A 17,992-nucleotide genomic window follows, 5' to 3' on the forward strand; every position below is an offset into this window, starting at 1 on the left:
ATCCAGCACACCAAACTGAGGAGGCACCTTCCAGTTGTAGCCAGTCCGTACGAGAGGACGACATTGGTCTGGAACCATGTGGAAATGCAGGGCACAACATATGAATTGATTGAAGTCCCACACGGCACAGCGGCGATGAAGAGCCAATTCAATATGGGTTCGCGACAGGCTGTGCGCGCAAGTATCCGAATCCCCATCTCACTTTCAACGTTTTACGAATCAGGTATACGTAGCACGTACTTTCAGCGGGTGTCTGAGATACGTCCAGTGAGTTTCCAGACAATATGTCCATAATTGGTCGATACTCCGTCCCCAGCACCAGGTATGAAGGACCCATAGGCGTACGTATGTTTGTTGGATGGTCGTGTTCTTAACCCTGTTCCAACATCGAGCAAACTCCGAACCCCAATATTTACCTGATTTACGTTTAGAATCGAACAAAAGTGATGCGTGGAAACGTCCGGGCCCATGAGACTACCGGAGAGAAGCGAACAAGGAGGAAACGGCGATTCCCTCGACTTAGACTTGTGATCCGCGCATTGAAAGATTGATTCACTGAATTTGTTGCGCAAGTCATCTATGAGGACTTCCGTCGGGCACAACAGGCAGTAGCTGTTGTTGTTTCCTGTTGGTTCTGGAGTCTGTCAACGCGAGGACCTGATTGGTAACGAATACCATGCCAGGTGGAGAGGAATGAGGGACTCCTGGACCGTTCGGCGGGGCCGCTGGATGCTCTGCACCAAGACCGGGCCGAGATTGCGCAACAAACAGCCCACAATACCTCTTGGGTTGATGTCCAACCAACACGATGTCTTTCTTCCAAGCAGAATCTTTTGGTTGAAAGAGGCAATCAATAGCGGAAACGGGAGTACCCACAGCAGATGGATGGCAAACTGACCACCATTATCGTAGTCTCGACCTCGACAATTGGAGAGAGCCAGGGGTTTGCTGAATCTGACTGTTGGATCGTTGTTGGGATTGCTGGTATATTTTCTTGCTGCCTTCCTCTTTTCGATTTCTATTCAAGGGTGTACGGACCGGCTCAGGAGAGAGTACTTGCGTCTGCAATCCGCAATGGGCCTGGCCACCGGGTTCCCCTTAATTAACATTCTTCCAACGGCGGCACGACGCTCTGCGAGCCTGAGCCGATTGCTTCTTGGCGCATACCACCGCAGGACCTCTTTAGCGGAGACTTTAGGCATTGACATTTGTGTCTCGCTTCCAAAGCAGAATTCCATTTCAAACTGAATGAGTCTGAATCCCACGTTTGGAGGCACTGGGACGTTTCGAGTTCATCTTTTGGCCGCAAAACCATCTCAGTTCTGCAATATGACAAGTCATGGTTTGACTACGATCTCCTACTCCACAGACAACAAAGGACCTGGAATCATTGTTGCGATATGCATCATTGTCGGCATCAGCACCTTCTTCGTCGCTATGCGGCTGTTTGTTCGCATCAAGATCCTTGGACGAACTCATCTTGATGACTACCTCACCATTCTATCTCTGGTTTGTTGAATCCCTCCCCAGAAGCAATGTCTGAATCCTGAAGGTGACCAAAATGTTGGCTGACATATTTCTACTTAAATAGCTTCTCAGCTACGCGACGATAGCTCTGGAAATTTGGGCCATTCGATGCGGTAATGGTCGGCATGCCGACACCCTTTCACAAGAACAACAATCCGCGGCAGTCCTGTCTACGATATCAGGATTTCCTCCAAACGTCCTTGCACACACTGTCCCGAAGTTCGCCGTCGTGGCACTTCTCGTAAGGATATTGAATCCAGGAAGGATGCATCAAGTAATGCTGTGGGGCATGGCCATCGGGTGTCTGGTGCTTGTGTCCCTCTGCATCATCATACTCTTTGCTCAATGCACCCCTACTCGCGCTCAATGGGACTTCACAGTAACTGAAAAGAGCTGTTGGAGTCCGTTAGTTCTTGTAAATGTTGCTATCTTGACAGGAGGTAAGTTTTGGTCCACTTTACAAGGCGTTCCACGTGATTTTTGCTTACTACATCATGCCCCAGCATATTCCGCTGCGCTTGATTTATACCTCGCAGTTTATCCTGCCACAGTCTTGATGAGACTTCAGATGAATATCAAGAAAAAAATCATCCTCAGCACTGCCCTTGGGATTGGATCGATGTATGAAGCCGAAGTCGAACGGGCCTATTTTCCGTTATAACATGTCTGACTGGACCTGCAGCTCTTGTTTCATCTCCATTTACAAAAGTACAAGACTACCGTCTCTAGCAAGCAAAGACTTCACGTGTAAGAGAAACGTCCCCAGCATCCGTGTGTCAACTAACAATCGGAAAGACGACAGTGCGGAGCTTGTTGTGTGGACCATGTGAGTGCCGAAGAAATTTGGGCGGTTAATCAAATACGCCTAGCTAACAATTTTGGTAGTATTGAGGGCAACACTTTAATCATCGCCGCCTGTATACCCATTCTCGGGCCTCTCGTGGAACTGGCTCTTGGGCGACGCGTTCTTAGTTCAACAGACCGAAAGTATCAGAAGCAAAGCGACCCTGTGAGATTACAATCAGGTGAAATTGAGATGAACGCATCTCGAGCATTGACAAGGAACGGAAATGTCGTCGGCAAGACGTTTACAACTATAGGTTCACGAATTGACATGAAAAATGCGAGTAGTCAAGACAGCATTGTCGGGGCGGAAAATGGACCGAGCTCTAGAGTTGCAGGGATAATGAGGAGACAGGACATCGAGGTGTCTTATGAGAGCGAAGACGCGGGACGTGAACAAGAGCATGAAGGCAACCTGAAGTCTCGAAAATGGGATTCACATTAGCACTTTGAGCTACTAGACAGTGCTGCCAATAAAAGAATTTGGTCTCAAGGATATCTGGGCCTTTTCCCTTCCAATTCTCCCACCTCGCCGAAGGGTATGCATTCTTCGACTGAAAGTACGGTCATAAATCTCAGAGCTCTTGCCTAATGGCCCTGCCCGAAAAAGGGGGGAGAGTTCTGTCAACTCGCCGTCATGAAGGTTCATAGATGCAAAGGTTAACTAAGTGCATGGCATGATAGTTGCCAATGTTGAGTACGCCAAGACAACTTAGGGTTTTGTGAAATGAAGAGACTATGTATGCTAACAAACGCAATGTGGCCGGCTCGGCTTTTTGACGTGTCGGCGGCATCTTATAATTGTCCAAATTAGGCCTTTCTGAAAGACCGACCGGGCCGTCAATACGATTGACGAACGCAACGACCGTCTAGGGTAGTTCGGGCATCATGTCAATCAAACCTTCGATACTTATCTGTCTACGCAGTAAGTCATAAGCGAGGCTAACGTGAAATTGACTAAATATATTAAGATCAGTTGATTTCCAGTATACAACCTCCTACGAGGCCGAATGCCGGGACGTTATCATTTGAAATAAATAGATGTATTGTCCCAGAAAATTATTGCTCTTCTATAATCAGTAACGATGCACTTTCCGTCAGACTTCAAGAAGTAGACCAACATTTGAAGAAGTGAATAGAATTGTGACCAGAAGTCACCCACCCTTCGCATTTTAGTGTTAATGACCAACATTACAGTAATCAAACCACCACCATCAGTATTATCTTCACTATGAAGTTCTACTCGTCCTTCAGTTTCTTCCTCTAAGCAGGTGCTGCGAATATACGTCTTCGTAATGATTGAGGTTGAGAAGCTTCAATATCAAAGTGTCCATGGAAGCATTCATGGTTTCGTTATCTCAAAGACGGACAAGCGCTGACCTGCATTCCTCAACCAGGTGCAATATCGGTGTTATTGTACTGGGTCTGGTGGTCCAAACCCTGACACTTTCTCTAACACCTGCTGCGTGACGGGTGACGGTGTCACTTTCCCGGATGGTAAAGACCGGAAAGGAACTTACTTGGCTGAACAACGGCGGGCTATATTTTACCCAGAATCAATTCATCTCCTACGCAGCTTGCTGCAGAAGCACTGGCCCCAAACCGGGAACAAGTACGGGGGTAATTGCTTCAAGCCCTAGTGCAGCTAGACCGCCTGACCAGTAGGCTGGAAGATAGCGCTGAGAAGAGTATATCGGAGGGGCCTAACAATAGGAGTATTTAGAAATTGTACATTAGTTATCGCCCTCGAGGCTAGTGCTTGCCTATCTACATCTGTCCTAATACCATACGTTATGTCTGGCTACTAAGGCTTGGGAGTCCATTCCCTTGATATCCCAATCTATTTCAAGGAACCAAGGCATAGAAAAGACATAGGAAATATCGTTTCAGGGCCCGAGTACAGTATAATGCCGACAAAGATCATTATACCTCTAGCGTTTATGTCCTCGGGAAGAGGTGGTACGAAGGAGAGAGAACTATAGTTTTTCAGCCCTCCAGGCCTGCCATAGCCCGAGCTTGAGTAAAAACGACATCTATGACATCACTTAGTAGGGACTTATAGCAGTGTTTACTATACTATTCGTAAAAAAATAGAATTATACTTGCATGATTAGCACTCATCAAAAGGCCTTGTCTACAACGCATGGTTCAGGACAATCGACGGAAGAAAAAAAACGCTTTGTTTAAGTAATAGGGCCAAGCTCAAGAGTTGCAGGGATCATGCATGGACATATCATCACAGTATCGTATGAGAGAGGCGAGATAGCTCGTGATCAGGAGCGCCCCGATAGGCCTCAGAGATGGGTCTCTCGACATGTATGCGGGCGATGAGCGAAGGCACAATTAGGCATCCGATTCCAACCCTCCTAGACGATTTGTGGGCTTTCAGTCCCTTCCTCCATGGTTCTATGGTAGTGAAACTTAGTATGCCAGAAAGGTTCAGCAGGGTGCAGTCAAATTCCTGTCCCAGAAATTCTTACATGCATCGGAATCGGACTATGGGGTGGGGGTGGGCGTGAGCGACGGAAGTGGAGGCGGATATCCTTGCGGCAACGTGAATTTACTGCATCTACGCTATCGATTGTTTCCTCGTTCCGAACATCAAGCCAAGGCCTAGTCCAGAAACTAATGCAGTTGCGGATGAAGTAGGGCTGCAGATCTTTGACGTTTGAAGAAGCCCGTGTGGCAGCGGCAAGATTATGGCTATCGTTTCCGACGTCCTTGGCTTATGCTGTCAAACCACTACGCCTCCGTTACGAGATGCTTAAGTGGACCACCCATCCATCACCACCTCCTTTTATCTTTCTAGTAGAGACGAATAATTATGAACTATGTTTGAGTTCCTGCTGAACTTTTGCTATAATGGCCTCCGCAAACCCCTCAATTATGTTCCAGCCAGATCTCAAGATACTGCCTTGGAGTCGCAGAGGGTCCTTTCTAAGTCTCAGTCGTACCGCTCGACCCGCGCCTCCGCTGAATCTCGCGCCACAGACAGATCTCTACCTCGTATCTCAATGCGTTGCCTTGTCAGTACCTATGTTTGCTCTTCGGCCTCTGCCCGGTGGTCTTGGCCTAAACGAACCTCCTGGATTCCACGACTCGCCGTCGCCGACCACAATCAAAGCCACAGTATCGTCTATCCAATGGAGCTTTGAAAGCAAGACCGTCTGTGAGGCGACATTACAGGACCTTCGCCCCATTCGACTTAGAGGCAACGTACCTCTAGCCTTTGATAGCGACGTTCGATCAGACCTCAGCGTCTACATGGGGATGTACGTCTTCGAGCGCCCACCTCACGATGGGCTAAAAGCTGGCGTTGAGGTCACGTACAAGACCTTTCCTGGCTACCGGTTTCTTCCCGCCAAGGGGTACTTAACGACTGTCAATGGCCAGACCAACGCCTTCCGGGTCAACCGCCGTATCCAAATTCAGGGCACAGACGAGGACCCGCAGTAGGAGCTCATCATCCACCAGCTCGATGTGCGCGAGAATATGCCACAAATGACGTGGAAAGAGAGCTCCTGCAAGTTGGCAATTGAGGACGCCAAAAATACGACATTTGAGAGCATGGAAAGAAAGACGGCTAAGGAATTCGAGGACTTCGTCCTCTCCCTGTGCCCCTGGGCAGGCGGCAAGCCGACAGAGGCCGATGTGTTGGCTAGCTATGTCACCTGGACCTCCATGGTCCGCGCTGAGCACAAGTTCACAAAAGAAGCAATCTTGATGTCCAAGCTCTGGATGAACAAGGTGTGGAGCTGGGATCACTGCTTCAATGCTCTGGCCATAGCTGCCCTCGATCAGCAGCTTGGCCTCGACCAGCTCACCGTCGTCTTCGACCACCAAGCGCCAGACGGCCGTCTCCCCGATTCAGTCGACTGGCAGAACATTGAGTGGGGATTTACAAAGCCTCCCATCCAGGGCTGGGCTCTTTCCAGGATCCTTACCCAATTCCCGGACATGAGTGACGCCAAACTGCAGCCACTCTACGATGCCACCGCCAGACTGACGGACTTTTGGATGGATACGCGAAGAGGCGATACCTCGCGTCTTCCGTTCTGGGCGCATGGTAACGATTCTGGTTGGGACAACTCCACCGCGTTCGACAGCACGCCCATGGTCGTCGGGCCTGACCTGGCGGCTTACCTTCTTCTTCAGGCCAGCTGCCTAGAACAGGTCGCCAAACGCCTACGACGAGATAGCGAATCCAAGAGATGGTCAAATATGAGAGATTTGCTGACCAATGCTCTCATTGAAGAATTATGGGATGGCGAGTCTTTCCTCCTGAAGAATGCTATTACAGGCGAGACCCTCAAAACCACAGCCCTTCTACAATTCATGCTCCTCGCTGCCGCGCGACATCTGCCTGATGAAGTCGTTGACAAGATGGTCACAAGTATTATGTCCAAGCACCTAAGCGAGTGGGGTCTCGCCACCGAGGAGCTCTCCTCGCCTCACTACGAGAGCGACGGGTACTGGCGCGGCCCCATCTGGGCTCCCTCGACTCATCTTGTGGAATCTGGCCTGCGTGATGCTGGCCGAACTGATCTGGCGAATGAGATCAGTACGCGCTTCTTGCGGCTGTGCGAGAAGTCAGGGTTTGCAGAGAACTTTGATGCTATCACGGGTGAAGGGCTGCGGGATCTATCGTACACGTGGACCTCAGCGGTATACTTGGTTATGCGACGAGAGGCGATTGAGAGGGAAAATGCGCAATTATCCTAGGAAACAAGACAGATGATTAGCATCATTGGAGTGTAAGACTTGTTTGAGCCCCCGCCAGTAGCTGGCTGATGATGTAGATGCCCTTGATCCGTAGGGCCTTAACACCGGTTTAGGTAATATTAGACCAACGTCAACATCTTGTGTAGGGGGACTATGGTTGTGGATGAAGCCATTTAGTATTTGATACAAGAAGAAGGAAATATTAAGTGCGTCAGTTCGTGGATCTCGAACATTGAAAATTAATTCTTTAGCTAAGATAATTCGCGGGGTTGGTGACCGAGTGGCTGCGCGCGGATTGGTGCGGCAATCGGCTCACGCAGCCGAGCACATTAACTTGAGGGAATGTTGGATTTCACAGCCGCCCAAAACTTCCATAGACACACCCGAGCAGAAGACATTCGTATGAGATTCACCTGTGATAATCTTATACACACCTACCTTGCATACCAAAGATCTGTCGAGCAATCAATCTCTCTTCTAACGCATCATACCGTCATTGCCCATGGCCTCGCAAGCGGTCGAGACTCCTTCTGCGACAGGACCCCTATTGCATGTGTGCAGCATGTGTGATAGGAGCTTCATGAGACGGGATCATCTGAAGCGACACAAGCAGACACATATCACCGAAAAGCCCATCGAATGTAACTAATGTGGGAGGAAGTTCGCGCGCAGGTAACGTCATCTCGTTATGTTTAGACAACTATCTACGTTCTCGGACCCTATCACCCGCATTCATTTTTCTACGCGAGATGCGATTGGCGTCGAGAAGCGTCCCAGCTACGTCCTTATCACCCTTGCAAGTGTTGGTCTTATCCCTGACATTTTCCTTTCTGTAGAGATGCTGCGCGGCGTCACGAGCAGCTTCATGTTGGCACAAACGCTGGCTTCAGGGGCTCCACGGCCTCGTCTCGGCACCTCAAAACATGTTCGCCCTGCGCCATCTCACACGTCAAGTGCTCTGGCGAAATTCCGGGTGGTCGATGCGTGGAAAAAAGCCTCGAGTGTCACTACAAACCCCCTCAACGTAGATATACTAGCTACGAGGATGACGTATCATTGTCAACGGGGACGTCTGGGAATTCCCGGCAAGAACGTCCTTTTCAACGGGATGATGAGACCCTAGCTTTGCAATTTGGCGAAAGGCGTGATTGGCAGCTCAGGACCCCCCCGCGGAATCACCCGTCAAACCCAAACCACTTGAGACAGCCACTCGGTCAAGATGCCGCGTTCGAGAAGCAGCACGCAGCTTCGAGCCTAGACCGAGATTTCAGAGCTAACGTACGGTCCATTCGAGGAACATTCCATACAGGCGTTGATGCCGAAAGAGATATAGGCATGGGCCCTCAGGATCGCAACATGACGCCATGGGACGAACCAGCTCTTGACCAAGATCATATGGAGTTTCACCAGCCGACCGTATCTCAGGACCTGGCAGCAGGCGGCGCTGTTGGTGAAGGGGCTCAGAATTTGCCACAAGCAGACAACAATTATATTGCAGTAAACAGTCATACTCCAAGCCAGGGAGAGTCGAACCTGGACACGGTCACTAATGTATCACCTCTGAATCGGCAAGACCAGGTGTCGGCTTTCATAACGTACATGCGCGACGGATCATCGGCGACGGATGCTTCTGTCCTTGACAGAAGCCATGATACGATCAGCCATAGACAGCTCTATGTAAATGGTCCCGGCTTTCGTGAGTCGCAGGCCGACCGTGGCTTTCAAGAAAGACATGCCACTATTCTACGACGCGGAGTGCCCGATCTTGACTTTCGTCCTGATATGTCTTGGTCAGATATTCTTCGAGAGGAAATTCATCAAGCAAAGAGTCAGCCACGAAAGTCTCGGTTCACTATCCCAGATTCCGTCTATCAAGAGGTTCGGATAAGGCTTCTAGAAAAAAGCCAAAAGCCTTTGCTACCCGAAAGGTATGCTGCCGACCTGGATATTCTTTTGGCTCAGAATACTCTCGAATATCTTGTTGAGTTGTATTTTGACCATTTCCACCCCCTACATCCTTTCGTAGACCGCTCCCTTCTGAGTATTCCAGTCTGGGGCTGGAGCCTGTGCATTGGTGTTGCCGCAATCGGGTCTCGCTATCCGAGTCTCTCAGAGCTGACCGACTTCGGCGAGCAACTCTGTAGTGCCTTGCACGAGCTCCTGTTGCGAGAGGCAAGTAACATGTCATTTTTGTACCCTTCAGCGTAAGTCGTGGCTAACACAAACGCTCTCATCAGCTAGACTTTGGTCGCGTTCAGGACTGTCTCCCATACATATAGGCTCAAACGCTCGGTGTTGTGGGCACGTGCCAAAGCCGAACTCACTCGCTAGTAAAATGTGGCTATAGTGCAATCTCCCTTGTCTATAATTCTTGTCTTCAACTCCAGCTCCTCGAAGAGGACGACAAAATCGGGCTCTATGTCGATGGTCAAAGTGCGGAGCAAGTTTGGCTTGCCTGGCACTTCCGTGAAACCAGGCGGCGAACCGGACATTTCATTTGGGTAAGAATGTCGAGCATCTCTGCTCTTGTAAAAGTTTGCTTAAATGAGCCTAGCTAACGCACGTGGTGGTAAAGCTTCTCGATTCTTGGCTTGCGTTAGCTGCGAACCGCCATCCAAGTATACCCTCTGGCAGACTGGCCCTTAAAATGCCTAGCACAGAACAGTTATGGGAGGCGGATTCCGCTGATAACTGGTTCAAGGCTTTTTCTCTCCAGACCGGCACAGAACATAGGGTGAACACAATTCTGTCAGAGGAGTCTGTCCGGCCAAGTGTGCGAGATTCATTTGGGAAGCTCTGGAGCAGCCACAGCTCTCCTCAACCCGATAATCAACTAGGCGTTATCATCATGATACATATGCTACTTCGCCGGAAATGGGACATGGGACAGTACTTTGGTGAAGCTATCCCCTTTGAGATTGCCTACGGCCACAGGATAGGCGGAAGAGAGTCGCAGCAACAACGATACCTAGGCTCAATACCTGAGTACGCCGAGTGGCGGGACTACGTCTGCGACTGCCTGGACCTTCTTCATTGGGACGCTGTGGGCTTCATATCGCAGCAGTCCATGTTTGAGTGTTCATCCATCCTCCATCTACACCTTTCCCGCCTCATCATTTTGGCACCTGTTGAGGCCCTACTCCAGTGCGCCCACACCAGAGCGACGGGCACCTTCAACCAGTGCCTACCCCATTCGATATACGTATCGTCGGAACATCGAACAACATGGAACGCCACTATTCTCTCTTGGATTCAAGAGGACATATACAAGGCACGGCTGGCTGTCATCCACGCTGGTGCCGTCCTCTGGCACGTCAGGCGATTCTCCTCTCATCCCGTTGTGGAACCTTTTGCAGTCTTTCTGGCGGCGCTGACTCTCTGGGCTTTCGGGAACTTTGGTCCTAGGCGCGAACACACCTGCTCCAGCTTGACATGCAGCCAACACACGGAGCGGTTCCCCTCGGGGGAGACTCCTTTGACCACTGGTGCATTCCCTTGTTCGGATTCATCTGACACGTCGTCGCCGGCTGCTCCCTCTCGTATGGATACCATTCACTCACAAACTCGTTCTTCTACATCAACGCGCTGCGAACCTTCCTTGACCAAACGGCGCATGCCACGCTTGTTGCAACTCGATCGCCCACTAGATGACGAGTTTGTACAGTATTTCATCAGGTTTGGCGGGAATACTCAGCTGTTCCTCGAAGGTGTCGATGACTTGTGCTCTCAAGAAGGCGCTGCGCAGATTTTACAGGAGGCATCAAGGATTTTGATTGAACAACCTACGTTCTGGACTATATCAGAGGGTTATGCAGCTCAGCTGGATGCAATCTCAGCCAGTACTGCTATTACGGAAGAATCATAAGGAAAATTGCTTCATGAGGGAAAGTCCTATCTTGCCGCTCGAAATCTCATGCAATTGGCTGTAGGAAGGAATCAGAGTTGACTTTGGCTAAGTGTCCGAAGCAGCAAAACTGTAACTTCTTAACACTAGCTCATTTGTAAATGGCGTCGCTATCTCTTGTTCCTGATCCGTAAGCCATTCGTTTCCACCGGACCGGGCCAACTCAGGCCAAAGTCGTAAAGACGGCTGGACCTAACGCACCTCCGAAAGCAACGTTTCACATCCTACCCTACATATGTCAAATGAATGGCCCTCCAGACTCAGTCGGCGCTTTCAATGGCATGACTATGTGTAAATTCGTAGGTAGCAATATCAATCTCCACTTCAGGCGTGGTAGCCCTACCAATGGTGCGGCGGCGGAAGCGCAATCTCAGCATCGCCATTTGACTGAATGCGCCGCGGGGTTACTGGTGCGTTAGAGGGTCATAGAAAGCACAGCAATTGTAAGCAGAATCTTTTGCGAGCCGAACGAGGTAAAGAAAAGTTGATACGCACGTGCATGATTTTACACTCCGTCCTAGCCTAACTAGCAGCAGTTTGCCCAACTATTCAACAAATCATGGAGGCAATAGCCCATCAATTCGCCGGTTGGTGGAGCGTGGCATGGAGCTTAGCACCCTGAATCTCATCCTCTCTTGGACTCACCTCCACCTCCACCCCCACTTTCGCCTCCGGTGCAGGGAACTAAGCTTCAGCATGGGTATGGTCTAGGTTCAAGAATATGTGGCCATGCCTGTTATGTGGGTTATGATTATCATGACCAAGTAGCTAATGGACGTCGGGTTTCGGTACTTGCGAGTTCCATAATGCGATGCCCCGGGATGCTGTCCTAAGACCAGGCGGATGAGCTCGGAGCGGATCCGGTGGCTCGGCCCGACACCGAGACTCCACCTTACCAGCACACCGATACAGTCTTCTTCCACCAGGTAGAGAGACAAGGCGTAATTCAATTCGCTGTGACGGTTCTTCCATGCGCCTATATCAATCTGGAAATGATTTCTCCATACTCACGACTGCTACACTCTCGCTATTGACTCAGGCGGCGGCAAAGAGAGGCCGAGCTTGGCCCAGGAGTTGATCGAGTGAAGGCAAGAACTTAGGCAAAAGAGAAGAGAGGGAGGAGGTGGACTGATGGCACGATTTCATTTTGCTACCTTGAAGACAGGCTTCGAGATCACAAGCGGTCTCATATATTCGAAATGATCGCGAACACTGGTATAAGAAGCCCTTATTCTCTTGAAGCCACAGCAGCCTCTCTCTTTGCCCATCAGCAACCAGCAACCTTCCCTCAATCAGGTTCCCTTTCGAGCCGATCTCTAGATACATTCTTACCTGCAGCCTGAGTTCTCATCATGATGTCGCGCATCATTTTTTGCCTGGCCACGACCGTGACTGCCATGAGTTTGTCACGTCGTGATGTCAGCCCCGACGCCATCTCTGTCGTCAACCTGGCAGTGGACCGTGGAGAGTCTCAACATGGAGCATCAGGCGTTCTCTACGGTCTGCCCTTGGACCTGAACCAGATCCCTGACAAATGGTTTCTCGACATGGATTACGGTTACTCTCGTGGTGGCGGCTCATCACTGACAGCCGGAGGCCACGCGTGGATTACCTCCTTTGAGGACTACAAGGTATGTAGAGTGCGCCTTTGTCGAACTTTCACTCCCCATAACGCTCCCAAGAGAGAGGAAGCACTAAGTGCTAACGACGACAGGTCCGCATGAACGCCGTCATTTCCAACTACCGTATTGTACGCAAGTACGGCGGCACGTACACGACCATGATGAGCGACCTCTGGGGTGCAGATGGCGGCCAACATCAGACTGACGGGCCCTACCCCGGTGATGGTGGTGACTGGACCCAGTGGGACCAGTTTCTAGCACAAGTTGTCCAGGATTTGCGTGACAATGACGCTCTCGAGGGCATGTCCCTCGACATCTGGAACGAGCCCAATGGCGAAGTCTATTGGGTGCGACCTCAGGAACAGTACCACGAAGCCTGGGCTCATGCCTATGCCTACTTACGCAAGGAGCTTCCCGACACCAAGCTAGGCGGTCCTGCCGTCCATACAGACCCATCCGTGTCGAACGAGTGGTGGACCAACTTTGCCTCCTTCCTTCAGGTCAACGGCACCATTCCCGACGAGTGGGAGTGGCATGTTCTTGGTAATCCGGACTTTGAAACCTCTCGTAACCGCTTGTGGGAGCTTCTCGACAAGTATGACCTACCTCGCAAGCCCATCAACATCAACGAGTACGCCCTCGACAGCGAGCAGACCCCTGTCTTCAGCGCCTGGTACACTGCGAATTTCGAGCGTATCGATGCCAAGGGGGCCCGGAGCTGCTGGATTCCCGCCTTCCAGGCCTACGACATGTTCAGCGGTCTTCTCACCAAGCCCTGCGGTGGTGATCCCAACGTCTACGACCCCAAGAACCAGGATTACAGGGCAACTGGTTAATACCTCGTCTACAAGTACTACGGCACTGGGATGCAGGGTCACCGTGTTGAGACACTGCTTTCTGCCAACAGGGAATTTGATGTCTACGCCACCGTCGAGGGCAATCATCTCAAGATGCTCTATGGTTCGCGCCGTCAGACGGGTGAGTCCGCCATACGTGTCAACAACCTCGACGTCATCGGGCGGCCATCTTCGGGCGAGACTAAGATCAAAGTCTTGGCCTTCCCTTTCCCTGGTGGTCTCGAAAACGGCCGCTTTACACCTGTCGACGATCCCGTCGATGTCGGCACCTTTGATGTATCGTACAACGATAACTTCATCCAATTCCCAGTCTGGCCTAGTGATGAGTTCACTGCTTACGCCTTTGAGATTGTAGGGTCTTTGTAAAGGACCCAACTATCTGTTCAATTCTATGGCTATCATTGGGGGAGGTTCGCTCAGATGCACTGCTCATCTACAAAAGCTTTGCAAGGAAAACCCGATATGGTTCTTCTCTGCGATGACTTATTGTTGCATGCCACTGTTGAAAAACCTCTCATTACATTCTTGATGTTTGGGAATTTTCGATTCTATCAGCCCCGTATAGGGCACAATAGATTTTAGCACTATGATTCAAATCATCAACGTACTATCAATACACATTTGCTCTGATGCAAGTACACGGCGCCGGGTGACCCAAAACGTAGTTGTGGTAATCATACCTCCCCTCTTAACGTTACTTCACGGGAACCAAGATGCATATACCTTAATTGAATACGCCGTTATACATCATATCAATCTGAATGATATTTGGGATTACCCAACGACCCAAATCCGGCAACTTTCCGGTAGGACTTGTTGGTTATTTTTATGACACTACAAACTAAAGGTTTCAAACCTGGAACCTAGGGACGACCAAGTCTCTACCCTTGAATTGTCTTGAAGCATGCACATCCAGGCAGTTCCACGTGCGCATTGTCATTACGCTTCGTCACAGCGCATACTCTGACAGACTCATTTGGTTCCCAATAGTATGCCGCACGTTCACAAAGTTCTCATTATCGTGTCATCTAGCATAGTGTGGGTTTACAAAATTAATAGCAGGCATTTCACGACGATCTGGCAACGATCTGAATCGATCCTCAAGACCGCAAGCATGTCAGCCACAACCCCAGTTCACGACAGCCCTGGGATTCCCCGCACGTTGCTACCTTTCGCAAAGTGGAGGCGTGGAGTTCCGATCCGCGCGAAGCTAATTAGTCGTGCGTCTGACGGTAGCCTACCGCGCCAATCAAGTAACAACGTCGAGAAAGATTCAATTGTTATATCTTTCCCCTCCTAGCTTTTCAGGTATTGCGGAAAGAATGAGACCTCAAAGACTAGCCATGTTAGTTCTAGGCACATGGCCAGTTTGTCGTCCGATTATCTGCTCCAACAAGTGTCAATGGCGGGGTTCCTTCATCCTCGAAGCTAGTGCGTCTTCATTCCCCAGAAATTCGTTGCGACAAGCATAGAGCTAGGATCGAATTGTGGAGGTGGAGTCTAACACCATTTCGCACACTAGCCAATCAAGGTATTCCATGCTTGGTTCCCAAGTTGTAGCTTTCCCTCTGGTACAGGCACGATGCTCGCATGAACTGTTGTTTCCTCACGAGTACATAGCAGCCCCGATACTGACCTTTAAGCTCGCCATGCAGAGAAACTCTGCCGTCATGATCGTTTAGGCGCCTCGTAGTGCTACTAATCCCACGAGGAGTGTAGTTTGAAGCCGCGGTTGAAGAAACGGGACAGCCTAAATCGAAGAAGTACTTGCTTGCGCGCCGCCAGCCAGATACTGTGGGGGTGGAGGATTGAATAACATGTTGCCCCCCGAAGGCACACAACACGTCGCAGGTTAACGTAAGTATGCATTCTTTTCGCTCCATTTCGCTCTCTCTTTAGCAATTTAAGGCTAAATGAAACGGCTTAGTGGCAGGTGGGTACATCGCGTGCGAGCACAGTGAGGTAGGAGTATAAGGCTCGTTGAGACCCTCGCCGCCCAGCCCCTACTCAAACTGGAGTCTTGACCTCCTTCGAGAAGCATCGCCTCGGATCAACTCGATATTGCAACCTATCTCAACCCGCCTCCATCCTCTAGGCTCTTGCAAGCCGTTTTCAGCCATCATGGTGACACCCAACGTGACGGTTGCTCAAGGGCATCTCGATAAGAACGATATTGTCAGCCCCGAGTTTACCAAAATGGTGGAGGACGTCAAGGCTAGTAACGAGGCCGACGCGCACCTGACAGTCCGCGAGGCTCTCAAAAAGTACAAGGTTGCCATGTTCTGGGCTATGCTCCTTTCTGTGGCCTTGATTATGGAAGGGTTTGACGGCAACATGGTGATTTTTTCATATAAACAATCTTCTCCCGCCATCTCATCTCTCCTCTATTTCCTTTGTAAACTGCTTGACTGACGTAAGGAATCGTCCCTAGATGGGCTCGTTCTATGGACAGTCGCAATTTCAGGCTCGATTCGGCACCTACAACGAACGAGAAGGCAAGAATCTCATCCCGACGGCGTGGCAGACAGGCCTGTCCAATGCATCCGCCGTCTCGCAGCTACTCGGGCTCGTCATCAATGCCTGGGCACAGGATAGATTCGGATCCCGTAAAACACTCATGTTTTTCATGGTTATCATGGCACTTGCTATCTTCATCCCTTTCTTCTCTACCAGCCTGACGATGCTCGCCATTGGTCAATTTGCCTGCGGCATTCCTTGGGGTGTTTTTCAGGTATGTGACGTGACCCTCATTTCTGCCGGATATAGGAGTCTCATGAAATGACTAACATCGTAGACAGACGCTCAGTACATCGTATGCCTCCGAGCTTGTACCGACGGTTCTCAGGCCATACGTTACTGCATGGGTCTGCATGTGCTGGGGCTTCGGTCTCACCATCTCAGCCGGGATTCTTCTCGTCGTCCTTACCGTCCCTGGTGACTGGGGCTGGCGTCTGCCCATCTCGCTCCAGTGGATCTGGCCGTTGCCTCTCTTTGTCGCCGCTTATTTTGCGCCCGAGTCGCCCTGGAACGCAGTACGCCGCGGAAACATTGAGGAGGCTCGCAAGAGCTTACGCCGTCTGCGAAACTCCGACGGAACCAACGAAAATGAGGTCGAGAATGCCTTAGCTTACATCCGCTACACGACTGAACTAGAGCGCGCGGAAACGGAAAATGCAAACTTCATCGACTGCTTCAACGGTACCAACTTGCGCCGCACTGAGATCGTGAGTCTTCTTGGTCTTCTTCTTCTTCTGCCGCTACTACTAGGGTGAGACAAGCGTAAATTTAGTACGCGGTGGGTCATTCAAATCTGTGCCACTGCTAATCCTCGCTACTTCGGTGTCACTAGAACATCGTTGTTTGGTGCGCGCAGATCATGTGTGGTAACGCCATCCAGGGTTTCGCCATCCTGTTCCTCCAATCAGCCGGCTTCAGCGTCGAGCAGTCATTCGACCTTAATATCTCGCTCAACGCCTGCTTCATCATCGGTGGATTCATCTGTTGGCTGCTCTTCCCCCACTTTGGTCGGGCGACTATCTACATGAGCGGCTTAACATTCATGTTCTTTTCGCTCATCGTTATTGGCGGCTTAGGGTTCGCTCACTCGTCAGCGGCCCGCCTCGCCATTGGCATCGTCATGATTGTTTGCCAGCTCGTGAACGTTATTACCATTGGCCCTGTTGCCTACCCAATTGTGGCCGAGACGCCCTCTGGCAAGCTTCGGTACAAGACCATCACCATCGGCCGCTTCTCATATGTCTGCACGGGTATCATTACCAACATCATCACCCCACGAATGATTGCCCCTGATGGTAGGAACTGTTTCGTTCTTTCTCACTGTCTCTCCCCCACGAGCCTTTTCCTGTCCATGTCTCCGCGAATATACCCCAATGACCCTCTCAAGACCCTGTACAGGATTGTGGACAAACTAACACGGAATTCAGAGTGGAACTGGGGCGCGAAGGCTGCTCTCTTCTACGCCGGCACCAATCTTCTTTGCAATTTGTGGTGCTGGTTCCGCTTGCCCGAGACCAAGGACCGCGCCTTTGGTGAGATCGATTTGCTCTTTGACAATAAGGTGCCCGCTCGCAAGTGGAAACATACCAATGTCGACCGTAAGTCTCTTCCCATGCTGGACCGTCTTGCCACCTCTTTATCTACGTCTGGGAGATCTTTTATGCCTTGGATTTTGCTAACAGTCTTGTGTCCAGAGTTCGCTGCCAATGATCGTCACATGTCTAAAGAAAAGCACGAAATTTTCACCACAACAATCGAGAATGCTTGAGAGACCGCGAGACACGAGGTGAAAACACTCTCGTCGTATCAATTGACATACAGTTAGAAGGTTGGAGTAGATAACGGTGGAGGAAGGTCATCGTCACTCGACAATTGAGGGGGATCGGAGGGCTGATACCTACATCTGCGGTACGAGACGGCACATGCAAAGATCCTACGCAAGTCGAACATTATTTTGAGTAAAAATAGGGACTGTTAGAGAGTTTTCACTATGTACCCTT

The 17,992-nt window shown here is 50.4% G+C and overlaps 5 protein-coding genes across 5 annotated transcripts; all 5 read left to right on the top strand.

Moving 5' to 3' along the window:
• Positions 1-5,406: 5,406 nt before the first annotated feature.
• N0V96_007536 (uncharacterized protein) lies at positions 5,407-5,826 on the top strand (the record flags this gene model as incomplete). Its single annotated transcript, XM_065758056.1, has 1 exon — positions 5,407-5,826. One exon carries the CDS (start codon positions 5,407-5,409, stop codon positions 5,824-5,826), a length of 420 nt encoding a protein of 139 aa, XP_065613198.1.
• Positions 5,827-5,871: 45 nt separating this feature from the next.
• N0V96_007537 (uncharacterized protein) lies at positions 5,872-7,092 on the top strand (the record flags this gene model as incomplete). The annotated part of the gene is made up of 1 exon (XM_065758057.1): positions 5,872-7,092. One exon carries the CDS (start codon positions 5,872-5,874, stop codon positions 7,090-7,092), a length of 1,221 nt encoding a protein of 406 aa, XP_065613199.1.
• Positions 7,093-12,393: 5,301 nt separating this feature from the next.
• N0V96_007538 (uncharacterized protein) lies at positions 12,394-13,454 on the top strand (the record flags this gene model as incomplete). Its single annotated transcript, XM_065758058.1, has 2 exons — positions 12,394-12,627; positions 12,711-13,454. 2 exons carry the CDS (start codon positions 12,394-12,396, stop codon positions 13,452-13,454), a joined length of 978 nt encoding a protein of 325 aa, XP_065613200.1.
• Positions 13,455-13,568: 114 nt separating this feature from the next.
• Positions 13,569-13,841, top strand: N0V96_007539 (uncharacterized protein; the record flags this gene model as incomplete). Its single annotated transcript, XM_065758059.1, has 1 exon — positions 13,569-13,841. The coding sequence occupies one exon, from the start codon at positions 13,569-13,571 to the stop codon at positions 13,839-13,841; it is 273 nt and encodes a 90-aa protein (XP_065613201.1).
• Positions 13,842-15,596: 1,755 nt separating this feature from the next.
• N0V96_007540 (uncharacterized protein) lies at positions 15,597-17,760 on the top strand (the record flags this gene model as incomplete). The annotated part of the gene is made up of 6 exons (XM_065758060.1): positions 15,597-15,812; positions 15,907-16,206; positions 16,274-16,699; positions 16,765-16,770; positions 16,825-17,590; positions 17,687-17,760. 6 exons carry the CDS (start codon positions 15,597-15,599, stop codon positions 17,758-17,760), a joined length of 1,788 nt encoding a protein of 595 aa, XP_065613202.1.
• Between the last annotated feature and the right edge of the window lie 232 nt (positions 17,761-17,992).

The sequence above is a fragment of the Colletotrichum fioriniae genome (assembly GCF_027942845.1).
Source record: "Colletotrichum fioriniae strain IMI 355084 chromosome Unknown scaffold_9, whole genome shotgun sequence".
Classification (NCBI taxonomy): domain Eukaryota; kingdom Fungi; phylum Ascomycota; class Sordariomycetes; order Glomerellales; family Glomerellaceae; genus Colletotrichum; species Colletotrichum fioriniae.